The sequence below is a fragment of the Leuresthes tenuis genome, unplaced genomic scaffold, assembly GCF_036924035.1.
Source record: "Leuresthes tenuis unplaced genomic scaffold, fLeuTen1.0.hap1 SCAF_20, whole genome shotgun sequence".
Lineage (NCBI taxonomy): Eukaryota > Metazoa > Chordata > Actinopteri > Atheriniformes > Atherinopsidae > Leuresthes > Leuresthes tenuis.
Window position 1 is genome coordinate 4,808,097 of NW_027325374.1, and position 15,655 is coordinate 4,823,751.

The 15,655-nt window shown below is 41.4% G+C and overlaps 3 protein-coding genes across 6 annotated transcripts in view; 1 reads left to right on the forward strand and 2 right to left on the reverse strand.

The window, feature by feature from the left end:
* Positions 1-1,560, reverse strand: part of LOC140278153 (vesicle-fusing ATPase-like) — a 31,733-nt gene extending 30,173 nt beyond the window's left edge. For both annotated transcript variants that reach the window (XM_072373091.1, XM_072373090.1), the window contains exon 1: positions 1,460-1,560. In XM_072373091.1, the coding sequence (XP_072229192.1) occupies positions 1,460-1,471 (12 nt within the window). In that variant the 5' untranslated portion in view covers positions 1,472-1,560. The remainder of the gene's footprint in view (positions 1-1,459) is intronic.
* The window catches only part of tbx21 (T-box transcription factor 21), a 477,598-nt gene that overhangs the window by 182,162 nt on the left and 279,781 nt on the right, over positions 1-15,655 (forward strand). The window lies entirely within an intron of this gene.
* On the reverse strand, positions 2,638-12,848 carry psmd11b (proteasome 26S subunit, non-ATPase 11b). Of its 3 annotated transcripts, none has more exons than XM_072373019.1 (13): positions 12,738-12,848; positions 11,527-11,628; positions 11,020-11,216; positions 8,507-8,564; positions 8,154-8,348; positions 7,536-7,680; positions 7,389-7,449; positions 7,072-7,134; positions 4,587-4,712; positions 4,359-4,394; positions 4,212-4,263; positions 3,968-4,110; positions 2,638-3,885 (listed from the first exon to the last, which is right to left on the reverse strand). In XM_072373019.1, the coding sequence occupies exons 1-12, from the start codon at positions 12,826-12,828 to the stop codon at positions 3,968-3,970; spliced, it is 1,269 nt and encodes a 422-aa protein (XP_072229120.1). In that variant the 5' UTR covers positions 12,829-12,848; the 3' UTR covers positions 2,638-3,885. The 3 variants fall into 3 exon arrangements, with proteins under 3 accessions (XP_072229120.1, XP_072229121.1, XP_072229119.1); XM_072373020.1 differs by having other exon boundaries at positions 2,638-3,880; positions 7,072-7,130; positions 7,385-7,449; XM_072373018.1 differs by having other exon boundaries at positions 7,072-7,130; positions 7,385-7,449.

Sequence of the window (15,655 nt, forward strand, 5' to 3'; positions counted from 1 at the left end):
AAGCTTATAACTTTAATTTGTTTTGGTCAACAGCTTAAATACTAAATGCGTCACTGTGCAGACATTTCTGGACCAGACTGTCTATCTATGCATGTATATTTGATGTGAAAAGTACCAGAAACGCCTCTCGATTTAACACCATTAGCAACAAAAGCATTAAAAAGTGAGCAAACCCCCAATGATGTTCATTCTTAGCCCTGTTCTGCACAACAAAACATGAACTCAGAGCCGACTACCTACTATAGTCAGAATCTTCTGTCATTCACACACTATCTGTTAAAGTCGACCATGAGGGACAATCACTGCACAATCAAAGCACTGCAAATAAAGCTAATAAGCTAAGTTTGATGTAACTATTTAAACAAAACACATTTACCTTAAAAATCTTAAAGGCTGGTGTCTTATCCGATTAATATACTTTATTACCATTATAAAGCAATAAACCTTATGAACATTATAAGAGGTTTTACCTGAATACGGCCCACTCGTGCAGCTTTGTTTGGCCCACATCTTTTTCCTAATGGCCTTAAATGTTGACTCAAGGTGAGTTTGGCTACCTGAACGCCACATAACCAACAGACAAGACCCAAATCTGCATTTCTTTTGGGCCTCAGATCCGTGCCCTCACAAAACTTCCCACAACCCATATCAAAGCCAGCTTATGACACTCGTGGCCCATACAACAAACCTCAAGTGGGGCACATCTGGCCCACTTCACACTTATCAGTGCCAAAAGTGACCCATAAGTGTCAAAAATAGCCCAGATTAGGCTCAAATGTGTCTGTTATTTGAGTGAGTACAAACGAGTTTGGCTATCTTTTATTTTTTCATTTAAGTGACCACTTTTGGATTTAAAAAGAGAGGAAGAAGGGTCCAGAGAGCCAGGTGAGGCATTACTGGGCTTCCTGGAAGAAGGATGTGTTGACAGGCTGTTGAGTTGTTGTAGCTTCACTTGAAGCTAACTAACAATAAACAGTGAACTGGAACACAGACACTGTTTGTTTACACTGCAACTGCTTAATTCGACCTCTATCCGGTTTATTTTAAGGCTCTTGCTCACTTTTGTCCATTTAATACTGTGACACTCCCTTCATTGCACTCAGAAGTCATGACTGACTCAGCTTTTAAACGTCAGGGCGACATTACAGCGACACTTCAGCTACTTTGCTGCTCGGTGGCTAACACACCTTTAAATGTTACACGTATTAATTTACAAAAACAACACTAGCACCACTGCATGCTAGCAGCACCGAGTGGTCATGGGACCTCCACAACTCTTCCGGGCTGTCTGCGAACTTTTGAGTGATCCTGCCGCACCGGCTCGTGCAGAACTGGCTCACTCTACGTGTCAAAAGCCTCCGGTCCTCGAGCTACATTTTAGGTTTCGAATTAAGTATTTTTCATCCGTAGTGAGTTTTCATTCAAAGTTAATTCCAAAATTAGCATCAAATAAACTCACCCGAGTGGCCATCTTTGTTGTGTTCCTTTAACTCCTGTTATAGTGCGATTTGGCATAAGAGTTCCGCTGACAGAACAACTACAGAAATGAGTGACGTCGCAAGAGGCGGAATCTGTGTACGTTACGTTTTACGTCATCACGCACATTACGCCGATACCTGGACACCGAAAAGCCGTTCTAAGGTAGAAATAAAACAAATATATATTTTTAAATGTATCTCACATTAATTTCTAATTTGAAAATGTTCCCGAAAATGATCATTCGTCTTATATATTGTGCATTAAATTTAATTTTCACTGTGAAAATGAATAATGGTTCACAAGTGAAACAGAAAATAAAGTTTAGTTTTAAAATGCCAATGTGTTCTTTCGCATCTGTTTTTGTTGTTTGAGATAAATATATGTGTGTGTATATATATAGATGGGTAGTGGGTATAAGTGGGTAGTTTCACTAATTTGTAAAACTCACCTGTTATATCGTGATACCACTTTGATATTCTATTACTACTTGCAGTCTTCAAACCTTTTTAGGGTTCTTTTAATATATTTTATATGTGTATGTATACATTTGATCCTATTTTTGGTTGCACTTCCTCTCTGTAAAATCCTTTTGGTTGCTTTTCTTGTTTCAAAAGAATTAATTAAATAAAGGAAAAGTATTAGAACAAGCTGTTCTTTTTATGCTCAGTTACCTGCATTAGTGAGATATGACTCTTCTTTCTTGAAACAAACGAATCGGTTCATTTTAGCATCTGACAGACTTATGGAAAACTGGGAAACTCAGCACCAAATGTTGAAAGAAAAAGAAAAAAGGATTTGTTTGGATGCCTACATCTGCACTTAAATAGGTGAAATAAAATCTTTATTTTGTGGCAAAAAAGGGTCAAAAACCTGTACATTTGAGAATAAATCTCAACAGTATATAATTAGTGTGTCTTGGAACTTCACAGCCTGAATAATGAAAGCTACAGTCTCCAGTAGGAGTAGATTAAATCAAGTTTGTGGCATCAGACCTCGTAAAAAGAATGAAATACGTTACAAAGCAGCACATGTTGATGAAGTGGGCCACAAACACTTAGCTGTCTAATTAAACTTCAGGAAAAGTGTTTTCGTGAACACGGGTTTAATAAAAAGCCTACATCTGATGTGACAACAAATCAAAATTAAAGACAATCAAGCTGTCAGTTAAACTGATTTAATGCCCTTTGATGTGACGTCATTTAAGATTAGATCGATAGAACAGGAAGAAGATGCTGTTGGGTGGCATTTCTCTGGGCCATTTAAAGAAAAAGAAGAAAGTCCGACCGCCCAAACATCCTTAAATCCATTTCAAAGATACTTTTGCAACATGAGAAACACATTTTTTTTTCCTTTCATAGACATCAAAACAGTTACTATCTGCAATCGTTTGCAAGACACAAGACAAAATCCTTAAAATACAAAATATTTATTTTTGAAAATGTCTTTGTAAGAGAAAACCGGGAAAAAAAAAAGAAAACAAAAAAAAAAAAAAAAAGAAAAACCAAATCAAACCCATACAAATTGTTTGGTTACTAGCATACCAGACTAGTGCTAGAAACTAACAATAAAGAAGTGTTCACTCAGGAGAAAGTCGCGGACGTTCAGAGGCAATGAAAACATCTCCACCTCTACTTTCCATTTTCACATTGCACCCAAACACCGAGGCAAACTGAAGCGCCGAAAAAGTGGCACTAGTGGTGAAATGGCATCCTGTCTGTTCTCTTTAAACTTCCAATAGCAGGAGGGGCGGACATGTGGCAACCGAAATTTCCTTTTCTCTATTTAAACAGAAAAAAAACACTAAAATCAGAAAGAAATAAGAGTTGAATACATTTGGGGGCTTTAACTGTTGACATTGATATGAAGGAGGGGAAAATAATTAAAGAGCTAGAGGGAGCTCTCGGACCAAAATTCAGTCTCCCAAAGAGTTTCCCAACCTTCCAAAAACCGAATAGTGTGCTTCTGAAAGATGGACGAGAAGAATGAGAAGCGCCTCGGCCCAGCTGGTGGCGGAGCCGGAGGCCACAGAGGTGGAAGTTGCACCTTTGAGGTTGCAGTGGAGTCAGCTTAAGGCTCGGCAGAACCAACCTTACAGCAGATATATAAACATATATATATTCTTAAACCTTTTATTCTTTTTTTCACTGTGGTTGTACAATATTCCCTGATGGCCTGATTTGGCCGCTGAGTGTTATACAGAATCCTGAAGAGATATCAAAATTAAAGAGGAAACTAAACAGGAGAAGTTATGAAATTGTCCGTTTTGGGAGGAGGAGGGAAGTTTGATGGGGGAATCCTGTTCCTGGGACTCGTTGCTCTCCCTTGTCCCCTTTTTTAAAAAAATGTTAGACACGCTTTTCAAAACACACACACAGTTCCTCCATCTCAGTGCCGTGGCAATCTGCTCTGAGGAAGACAAAGACAAAGAGCTTCAGAGGAGAGAAGAAAGACAGAGCGCCACGTTATTCATTCCTGACAGTTTCCTCACCTATGTCAGCTTCTTGGCTTTGTTGTAAAGCGAGTCCACCACTTTGCTCATGTTCTGAATCGTTTCCAAAGCTGCTTCGTATGTTTTGTCCACTGGTGGTTCTTCAAATATGATCAAGACGCCTTCGCCTTGGTCCAGGATTCCTGAAAGAGTCATAAAATTACACTACAAGCAAACAGAAGTGCTGCTCTGCCCGTTAAATCTGACTTTTGTTGTTTCAGCTGGAACAGACGGCTCCAGTTACCGTGAAACTTTCTGTCCAGAATCATCTGCGATAACTTCCTCTCGATGTCACCCTGTAAAAGAAAAAGACAGGAAATTAACAAAAACTGGGTTTTAAGAGCCAGAAGACAAATTTTACATTGAAGGAAATGACTTTGCTGACACTTGCCTTTGATAGTTTGATTAGACTCGATATGTGTTCCATCTGAAATCAGACAGAGAGTCAAATCAAATGCATGCTGATGAGGAACAATTACAGTAGCATGTCCCTTCATTAATTAACGAGAAAGCCTACTAAAAAGAATAAAAACAAACCTGTACACAGATGCAGGGTATAGACTCAACAGTTCAAACAGTTTTAACAGGTTTCTGTAAACCCATGAGAGCAGGTTCTTACCTGTACTCTGGAAAACGGTTCAATGACTCGAATGAGGTTCTGTTCCAGCAGGTTGTCGTACAGCTTGGCCAGGTGAGTGTTAATAATCGGATCGTCCCTCAGTTCTTCTTTGTACTCTGTGAGGGCCTGGAAGACATAAAGCTTTCAGTAAAAACAACAAAACGGCAACTTTCTGACCCAGAAAGTTATTTTTTCTTGTTACTGTGACAACAAAACTACCCGTTGGCTTTGAACAGTCTATGGGACGGTCCTGAACACCAAATGGAGGATGTACGGCGATAAAATGGCAACTTTCTGACCCAGGAAGTTATTTTTTTCTTGTTTCTGTGACAACAGAACTACCCGTTGGCTTTGAATGGTTTATGAGACGGTCCTGAACACCAAATGGAGGATGTACGGCGATAAAATGGCAACTTTCTGACCCAGGAAGTTCTTTTTTCTTGTTTCTGTGACAACAGAACTGCCCGTTGGCTTTGAATGGTTTATGTGACGGTCCTGAACACCAAATGGAGGATGTACGGCGATAAAATGGCAACTTTCTGACCCAGGAAGTTATTTTTTTCTTGTTTCTGTGACAACAGAACTACCCGTTGGCTTTGAATGGTTTATGAGACGGTCCTGAACACCAAATGGAGGATGTACGGCGATAAAATGGCAACTTTCTGACCCAGGAAGTTCTTTTTTCTTGTTTCTGTGACAACAGAACTGCCCGTTGGCTTTGAATGGTTTATGAGACGGTCCTGAACACCAAATGGAGGATGTACGGTGATAAAATGGCAACTTTCTGACCCAGGAAGTTCTTTTTTCTGTGACAACAGAACTGCCCGTTGTCTTTGAACGGTCTATGTGACGGTCCTGAACACCAAATGGAGGATGTACGGCGATAAAATGGCAACTTTCTGACCCAGGAAGTTATTTTTTTATTGTTTCTGTGACAACAGAACTACCCGTTGGCTTTGAATGGTTTATGAGACGGTCCTGAACACCAAATGGAGGATGTACGGCGCCACACAGAGCCTGTCACCACTCAGTCTGACGTAGTGCAACGTTCTGGGTCACCTGACCTGATGCGATTTGCTGCACTACGCCAGTCGCATGTGCTCAGGTAAGAGTTGGGCGAGCGCTACGGCAAACCTGAGTAGCTGCACCACCAAAATCAACTGGAGCTCATTTATTTCCCAACTAATTTTCATGAAAGTTGCTTTGTTATTAAATGTCATATTTCTTACAATTTGTCATTAAATTGGGTAACTGTGGGCAGACTAAATATACCTACTAAATACCCTCATTTATATGGGCATCAGCTGGTAAATTTTATTTAGTATTGATGTAAATACTGTAAGATTCTGGTAAAGGGACAGGACAGTGAGGTCATCTGAACACCCTGAGATGCATCTAAGAAGCCCACTTTTTCAGGTTGGCCAGTTTTCAGTTTTCAGGCTCATTACCGCCTTCCATCGGATGGCGACATGCCTGTAACAACACATCTGGGACAGCAGCTGCACGGCCTACGGTGAATATCATCGCCTTGTTAGGCCTGCTTTAATCTAAAAATGGGACTTTTTTTTTTTTAGTTGGACTCCTTTAAGAGGGTTGGTTGACGCCATCTCCGGGGCAGACAGACAACCTTCAGGGAGAGGAAACGCCTCAAAGCATCGGTGTTCTCTGTCGTCACCCAAGTCCATCACTTTCATTTTAAAAGTAACCATGAACTGATGACACCAACAACCTTTAGCTTCTGCTCTAACAAATGCGATTTCCTTTCTTGTGTCTAACATGGCTGGGCAGAAATTAACTAACCCAACCCAGAAGCTTGGAAGACATACGATCTGCTGCCCAAACAGAAAGCATCAGCAACGGCTTCCTGAACAGTTCAGTAGGACCAAGAATATGCTGTACTTCTCCCTCTCACATGCTCCCTTTTCATTGAGGAGAATTAAAGGAAGAAAGAGAAGAAAAAACACTGGTGCTAGGAAAAAAACAGGCTCAAAAAACAGGCTGGACACAAGCCCTGATGTGAAAGCTTACAACAAAAACACTTCATATCAGCAGGTACAAACACAGAAAGTCAAGGATCACTTCTTTATTCGTTGTTCACGTTAACGAGTTAATAAAGAAGGCGCTGCTGACGGCGCTGCTGACGGCGCTGCTGACGGCGCGGTGAGCCCGAAACAGGCTTTGCCTCTTCTGTAGAATACAAAGATCACACTAAAATGCTCTCGTCATTTACCGGTTACTCACTTCTGCTAGTTCCCACAAATTACAGAGGCAGTGTGCTCCAGCATGCCGACGCTTCCTTCAACACACACGATTCATCTTTCTGACTACATGCACTGCTGACTCAGAGGCGCATCAGCAACCCCCCCAAACAAACAGAAGGTCAAGCTGCAACCCAGTGAACAGTCCTGCCTTAAAAGGACAGCATCAAATGGCCTTCTGAGAACGGCCATAAAGCAAGATTTAATGGCTGAAAGAGAATTCTTACCTTTTCAAAGTCTGCTAATGATCTGTTCTTGCTGGCCTGGGCGATACATTTCAGTGCATCTGTCTAAACACATAAAACAAAAGAATGTTTCAGTGGTTTTTTTTATGTAATAAAGTCTGAACGATGGTCAGCAGCTACACAAACAGCACAATGATTGTCTAGTTTTTAAACACTCCAGCATTTTCAGTTTTTAAAACAAGTGCTGGTACCCTATAAAGACTGTTTTTAATAATTTTAGGCAGAATAGTTTGCCCCATCTTTTAGGATTCATGATAAAATATCTTTAACACAACAGCTGCAGGGTATCTTGCACTTGCCTGTCGCCCAGCATATCGCAGGGCCAGTTTACCGCTGATCAGGGATTGTACCTCCTCCGGTCTGAAAACAACAAAACCAATGTCATCTGGTCACGGTTCTGTCTTGGTGTTCTGGAAATTCACACAATAAACTCTTGCACTACTCACGAGTTGAGCACAATTTTGCACAGGAGCATGTATTTGAGTGCTGTGATGGCTCTGGGACTGTCGATAGAGTCGTAACCCTCAAAGGCCTCAAAGAAGTAGGAGTAGGCTGTCTTCCAGTCCTTCTCCTCTGCTGCATGGATGATCCCTGCAGCAGAGACAACACACAGTTAGCATTTACAGCAGAAGGAAAACACTTTTAATGGTGTCTAAATGTGGCAACAACAACTTGCAGGGCTGAAGAAACGCACTGAAAATGCAGAGTGGATGGAAAGTACACATGGGAACAGTCATAATGCTGGAAACTGCAGAAACAGCTGGGTCTGTTCCCCAGCTAACATTGTGTTAGAAATAAACAGAAGCAACACTATCATGCCTTGAAGCTCTTCCGCCTTGAAATGAGGCGTGACACTGACATAATTATCAGCATAAAATGAGCTGAGTCACTTCAGAACACTTCCTACCTACTGTTGGGTAAAACGCTTGCTTCATAGAGGGCTTCGAACACGAGATTTAATGTTGTCCAAAAGTAACACGACAATCAAATATTTCACGACTGAAAGCCGCTGCAAAATTCTTCATAGACTTAAAATCTGATTAATTAACAAATGATCCATTTACCTGACTGCATATCCAGTGCTGCCTGGAGCTTTGGGGGACAGTAGATGGCGTTGGCGGTGGTTCTGGCCGAGGTGAGGGCAGCACGGGCCTTGGGCAGGTTACTGAGAGCGTGGTACGTCTTACTTTCAAGCAGCTGAACCTCCACCAGGAGAGCTTTGTCATCCATCTTTTTCAGCTCCTGCAGCAACTGAGTGCCTGAGGAAAAAGAAAGAACTCGAGTTGAAGCCTGGCCCAACAGCAGTAACTTTAGTTATTACTACTTAACAGTCTTTTAACATTCTTAACTTGTCATTGTTAAGTAAAATATGACATCTGTTTAAAAACAAAACAAAAAGTCCCGCCTGAGCACTCACCAAGAGCCAAGGCCTCCTGGTATCTTTTGGTATCAAAATAGAGTGAGATCAGCCGAGCCTGAAAGCAGAGAGAATATTGTGAGTCAAGCAGGGAATAGCTGTGCCGAAACACTGCTTTACAGAGAACAAGCAACATGTAAGAGGAACGTGACAGCTGGGATAGCTGTAGTAACAGAATGTGTTGTGTTATTCTGTCATATTTAATCCCAACTACAGCCATTTGTGTGGAGATGATCCCACATGCTCGCTCTGCTCTGCCTGTTGCCAGCAACACTAAATCAGCCTCTCAGGGCTGTTACACCTGGTAGCACAACCAGGCGCTACAGTGCTTGGCAGGAGTGCTGGAGAGGCAACGTCCCTCTCCCCCTTTATCCCATCAACAGCATTTGTCTGGGAATGAGAGGGTCAAGCCAGACTCCAGGACCAGACTCCAGGAACGACATTGTAAACTGCAAGTGGACCCAAGTCAAAAACTCTTCTTCCCAGCTGAGATTGCATCTACCAACCTTGAACCTGACCTTGTGCTCTGCAGGCATCACTCCAGCTCATCTACATCATTAAGCTGACTGTACTATGGGAAATTGCAGCGGAGTAGGCGCACGAGCGCAAGAGGCTGAGCTACGCTCAACTCGCAGCCAGAGTACAACAACGCGGCTGGAAAGTTGAGGTCTGACCAGTTGAAGTAGGATGCAAAGCATTTCTAACATCAAGGCTACCCCAGCAGATGGGAGTATGAGGACAGGCCTACCGGTAGAAGGCATGTTGGGGCAGAGACAGATTCACTGCTGAACCCTCAACAGACGTCGTGGGCTTATCTTGGGTGTATGTAGGTATATTATGTGAAAAACCAGAAGGAGAGCACAGAAGTTTGGGACTGCTGCACACCTACTCAAAGACCAAAAGTTTCAGGAGTAACTACGGTCAGTAGATTTATTTCATGCAGAGCAAAGGTGATAAAGAGTTGAGTACCACAACCAACACCTGTCTCACTTTTCACCCGATACTGTTGTAACATTTTACCGGAGACAGCTGGGGTTAACAGATACACCTCTCCCTGTCCCTCTGGTGCGCTCACACTGCCCGGTTTGCTTTAGGAAATCTGAGTTTGAGTCATTAGTGTGACTGATTTGAGCTAAACTGTCAATCATTGGTGAGAAAGACAGCGCTCCAGCGCCTCAGAGGAGAAAACGCTGCTTATCGTCTCATGACTTTGAGAGCTAATCTTATTTTCTTGGCGAGTGCTTGAATTATTGATGTTTGGGGGGTAGTTAATAAAATGTAACAAACTGAGAACACACATTTATTTCTGCTCTGTTCTGACGTTTAAAAGTGTCGATCATAACAAAGCAATTTGTGTGAGACAGCAATGCCATCTCTTTTTATTTCTCAAAGGAATAAGATGCAAAGTTATTTTCTTGCTGCAAAAACTCCTAAGAGATGCTTGTAAAATCAATATCAATTTGATTTCATATGCAACATTTTAAAGCTCCCGTATGTCAGTGTTTAAACTACTGATGTTGGACAGATGTGTTCTTTTTGTCTTTGTTTTAGTACATAGTGGATAAGAACCTCTCTCTCTGGCTCAGGACTGTTCATGTCTCCCTGCTTCTCTTTTTTCCTCCCATCCCAGCACAGCTTTCACGAAGGGCGTCCTTTTCTCATCTTTCAAACATCATGACGCAGTTTAACGACACTTCATGTTACACACCACACTAAAATAAAAAATCCGCCAAAAGCTGCACGTATTCCTTGCAGAGTGTGTAAAACAGCTTAATCAACATTGTAATAATGCACGGTTTATGGATTTGTTCAGTTTCATTTATAAAGTTTCCAGTTTTCATTTGGTTTTAACCCTGAACAACGCCAAAACAAATGTGTCATATTGAACAACTTATGCCCGACATCACAGCGTCTCCCACTATGTTGATCCCATCTAAAGCAGCTATTTATGTTTGGGGATATCATCTTTGTTTTCACTGTCATTAATCAGAAGCTGTGCGTATGTCAGCACTAAGCAGGACTGGGTGAGAGTACAAATTCTTTAGCTGCCGACAGATTCCTACTCCTACTTCTTGTTGTGGCGCAATCATGTATGTCTTTGGCCAGACTTTGTCAACAAGTAAAGGTTAAACACCTGTCAAAGTCCTGAAAATCACCTTTATGGATGTTGATGCTATAGGAACTTTCTGAGGAATAATATTTGACCTCAATAAACATTCTGACAAGGATAATTATTCTTACATTTTTGTCCTATGAGCAATGCAAAAAAGCCATCAAATGGAATGCAAATAATTGTCGATATCTCAGATATTTTCTCAACTTTGCCTAAAAGGTCTAACTCTGATTGAAAAGAAAGGAAAGAGAACTTCGCCCAACACGACTTGCTGATCCAGCAATTTTTTTTCAGGAGACACTTTATTGATCACACATGTGTGGTGGTTGCAGTACGGGTTTATGAGCCAGCTCACTTTATGTTGCAACAGCACCCACAAGGTTATAACAGACTATCTTACCTCCAGAGCCTGTCGTAGGAAGGTCCTCTTCTCTACCTTGGCCCACTCAATGCACTCAAGACACAGCTCGACCTCCTGCCCTGTGGCAGCCTCCATGTCAAGGAAGAGGTCGAGCAAAGAGCGGACGAGCCGAGCTGCCTTGGCCTTGCTGATGGAAATCAGGAAAGGCCTCACAAATTTCAGCAGGCCTCCTAGTTCTGAAGAGAAAAAAACAATATCACTGAATACTCCAGAAATGGAACAATACATTTGAGTTTTTTGTTGTTTCTTTCTTGTAGATCTTTAAAATATTCTTGTCAAATAAACAATTAAATGTCCTTTACAAACAGTGCTGAAATTGTTTAGCCATTATTTTATCATAGAGTGACACAAAGTGGTCTTATAATTACAATATCACTCGTGGAAATCAATCAATTTCTGCTACTATATTTTGTTCAACTAAAGTTGTTATTGTGACAGGCCTACAGAGGTCACATGTATACCAAAGAGTTTCAGAGAAAAGTTTACCTGCAGCTTGTCCCGTCTTTGCCAGGAGCGTCCCCAGCTCCAGGATGCTTTGTTCCTTAACCCTGACGGCTTCCTCATCGTTCTCCTGCACATCTCTTCTCACTGAAAGGCAAAGAAAGGCAACAAGTTAACAAAAAAATAGCCCAATATTATGCAATCTGTACAGGTCTGTGTCAGTTCTGAACTTTATCATCTTCATTCTTTTTTCAGGTCACCTAATCTGTTTTACAAACAGCATCTCAATATATTTTCAATAATAGTCATACATCCAGACATCAGATTTGTTAGCAAGTACCCGACAAATTATCATTTTAATTACTAGGTTTGCTAAATATTTTGAAAAAAAGTTTCCAAAGGCCACGGTATGGTCCCAAGGTAATTCATTCTATCCAAGAAGCTGTTAAGAAGCCAATTTACAAAGTTTTTCAACAGAAAACTACAGCTGATGCTGACAGTTTTTTTTTAACCAGTAAATGTTTTGCTTTGAGACTAATAAACGCCTAAAAGTTCTAGTAGGCAGTGAACGGATAAACTAATTAATCATTTCAGCACCAGTGACAAATAATGCTAAAATAAGTTGAGGGGTAAACGGGACAAATAGACAACTTGACAGCTAATGTGCTGGTGTGACATGGCAATTTGAGGGCAGCGATGTTTATTGAAACACAAAAACGTTTATACTGCGTAAGGTTGTTGTCGATATACATTTTCTTATTGGTTCAAGAATAAAAACCACAAGAACAATGAGTGGCCAAATACCAAAAGCTGTCCCATTAGTAACAATACATAAAAAGTGCCTCCTTGGTCAAGGAGCTGCTTTTCTCTGTGGTCAGATGACAACAGGCTAATAACGTTAGCCGTTGCGGTAGTCATGCTAAAGGGACCGTTTAACATAGAAATTGAGCAAAATTGAAAATATTTCCCAAGATACAACTCTCACTCTCAAAAACCCAATAGCCCTGACAAGTACTAACTGATACATGCAACTCTCAGGCCTACAGTTAGCACAGCCGCTAACGAGCTAACATCCACTAGCTATCTGTTACCATTCGCCACCATTCAACAGTGAGTCAGCACGGCACACCACCGGCTCGTGCTATTGGAAGCCCGAGCTAGCATGCTAACCCCGCCGTTTGACACAGACTGAGAAGTAACGGAAAAACCAGGACAGAGGGACAGAACTCATCTGAAAATGGCAAATAAAGACCCACCTATTGAATGAAGAATGTCAATAGAGGCGTTGCGATCCGTGCTAATGAGAGACTGAGCCCTCTGAAATTCAACCACTGCCGCAGCCGCCATCTTCCTTATTCAAATACTACTTGAATGAAAATTACGTACAGGGACGACGTTACCTAGCGTGGGTGACGTAAGTGTTCCATAAGCATGTCGGAATTTAAAGGATTTTGGGAAATGAAGTCCAATTAAAAATAGAAACGTTTGATTATTCCCAGTCATTTCCCCTCCTTTGAGGTTTCTGTATTATTTATTTATTCATTTATTCCCTTGCTTACTTATTTTTATGTATTCATTTGAATTTAATAATTTATTCACTGACTTATTGTTATTATTATTATTATTATTATTATTATTATTATTATTATTATTATTATTATTATGAAAATAGTGTAGATTTTTTTGTTGTGGTTCAGTAAAATATGACGATATGCTGCTCTGGATTATTTTAATTTTTTCTCCATTTGATTTAAGCTTTTGTTTTGGAGTCGATGACGCAGACAGGAAGTTGGACTTGTGAAACGCAAGAAAATCTGGTTGGTTTTCAAAGTAAAACTACTTTCTTCGAATGAATATTAACAAGACGTTTTTAGGTGCTAAAAATACAAAACATGCTCCTTTATATCATGGCAGACTATCAAACGACAGCTATTGGAGTGTTTAAATTGCCCCCTTTTGTTCACAGACTGGCTGACGTGAACGTAAAAGCCTCTCAGAGGGTTTTGCAGCCTGTTCTAGATGAGCCCCGACTTTCTATGAGTTCCCCAAAACCCCCTCTGTTTGTCCGATGACACAGTTTAGACTCATTGGGTTATTTCCTTAAAAATAAATGACTTCCTGCTGTTAGGAGGAGTCGTGTGTCAGATCTGATGTTTTAGATCATATCTGTTCAAAAACTGAAGTGTTTACACACATCTGATCTGATGATCCATGGGTGGGGTCGGATGATCTGCAGGTGGGGTCGGATGATCCGAAGGTGGGGTCGGATGATCCGAAGGTGGGGGTCGGATGATCTGCAGGTGGGGTCGGATGATCCGAAGGTGGGGTCGGATGATCTGCAGGTGAGGGTTGGATGATCTGCAGGTGGGGTCGGATGATCCGAAGGTGGGGGTCGGATGATCTGCAGGTGGGGTCGGATGATCCGAAGGTGGGGGTCGATGAACTGAAGGGTCCGTTGATGGCCTGTTCAGAGCTTCTGATTACTCTGACTTCTGATGGCTCAACCGAGGCTACTAGACAACATGTTTTACCCACGAATGGGTTTCGGTCACTTGCTCAACTGCAGATATTGATTTTAGCAAAGAAGCAAAGAAGCAAAGAAGTAAAGAAGCAAAGAAAAACTTACTCTAGCAGACGCACAAGGCTCTAGCCGTGCAGTTCCGATACTTTCAGAGTGCTGTAGTGAGTTTTTAAAACTCTTGCTTTAGTGAGAGGACTGCCCTCGGAGTTATCCAAGAAGTGGTTTCAGAGAGGGACTGACGTCCCGTTCACAGCCCCCGATTACTCTGATTTCTGATGGCCTCGACAGTGAACACAAGCTTCAAGGCTCTGTTTAACACGCGCTTTACGTGACAAACACGCACAGAAAAAAACGCTTAAATCAACACCACCCTGAGGCGACATCATGTCCAAATACCTGTTTCCAGTCCTCAGCAGCCGAACACAACTTTGCCATATTCATTGAACATTTAGCAATTACAATGCCCCCAGAATCACGATATCCAAGGCATCCGTTTTTCCAATTACCATCACAAGATTACCTCGTGAGCAGATTCAATTTTGGATGGCTTGGGGTATTGGATGGCTGCAGTTTTGAGCCTTGATTTAAAAGTAGCAACATTTGGGGCACATCTAAGTGTTTCAGGGAGTTTGTTCCAGAAATAAGCAGCACAATATCTGAATGACGCTTTACCACGTTTTGTCTTAGGACTATTAACCGTTAGCAGTCCCTCTCCACATGACCTAAGGGTTCTTGATGGTTGACAAGGAATAAGAAGATTTAGCAGGTATTTTGGGCCCAAACCATTTAGGGATTTGTAGACCAGAAAATTAATTTTACATTCAACTCTCTCACACAGAGGAAGCCAGTGCAAAGATCTGAGAACTGGTGTGATGTGGTCGTATTTTTTGTTTTTTGTGAGTACCCCTGCAGCTGCATTTTGAACATGCTGCAATTTTTAGATGGTTTTCTTTGGAAGGCCGGTATAAAGGTATAAAGCAATTGCAGTAGTCTAGTCTACTCAAGATAAAAGCATGGACAAGTTTTTCCAGGTCTGGTTTAGATAGAAGGCCTCTAATCCTTCCATTTTTTTAGGTGGTAAAATTCCGACTTGGTTAGTAAATTAATCTAGTTTTCAAAGTGTAACTCAGCATCTATAATAAGTAGTGTCTGAAAGTGTGGAAAGATTTGTCTGTTGAGCTCTCTAAATAATGCACTACATTTATTTGTCTATATAGGGAGTAGGGGGTAGCGAATGAGTGAGTGATTTCGGACACAGCCATTGATCTTTTTCTCAAAGCAGAATGAGCTGTGCTGCAGCGGCGCACGATGATGACGTCATTCCAGTAGACACAAGTGTAGAAAGCCGTCTATAAGCCCCCAATAGCCCCCAATAACATCATGGCAGCTCTGAATTAACAGTGCAATAGCACGCGTTCATTCATTAATTCGTCTTAAAGTATTGGTGCAATAAAGACAGATAATGCCTTATTTAGAGGCTGTATTGTCAATGCCCTGTTCTCTCCCGTTATATAGATATACTCTGGGCTCTCAAGTCTCACGCATTTCAACAAGTTCTCAAGCTCACAGGCCACACATGGTATTTCTCACGCTGAAAAAAAAGTATTATATAAACTTCTCTGGCTCGCTGCTGTCGCTATGGAAACGACAGGA

Excerpts from the sequence above, each read along its gene's own strand:
- psmd11b (XM_072373019.1), bottom strand. The coding sequence starts at position 12,828 with ATGGCGGCTGCGGCAGTGGTTGAATTTCAGAGGGCTCAGTCTCTCATT. Across the intron at positions 7,135-7,388 it reads TGCGATATGCTGGGCGACAG|ACAGATGCACTGAAATGTAT; the intron begins GCAAGTGCAAGA and ends TTATGTGTTTAG. Across the intron at positions 4,713-7,071 it reads CATTAGCAGACTTTGAAAAG|GCCCTCACAGAGTACAAAGA; the intron begins GTAAGAATTCTC and ends TATGTCTTCCAG.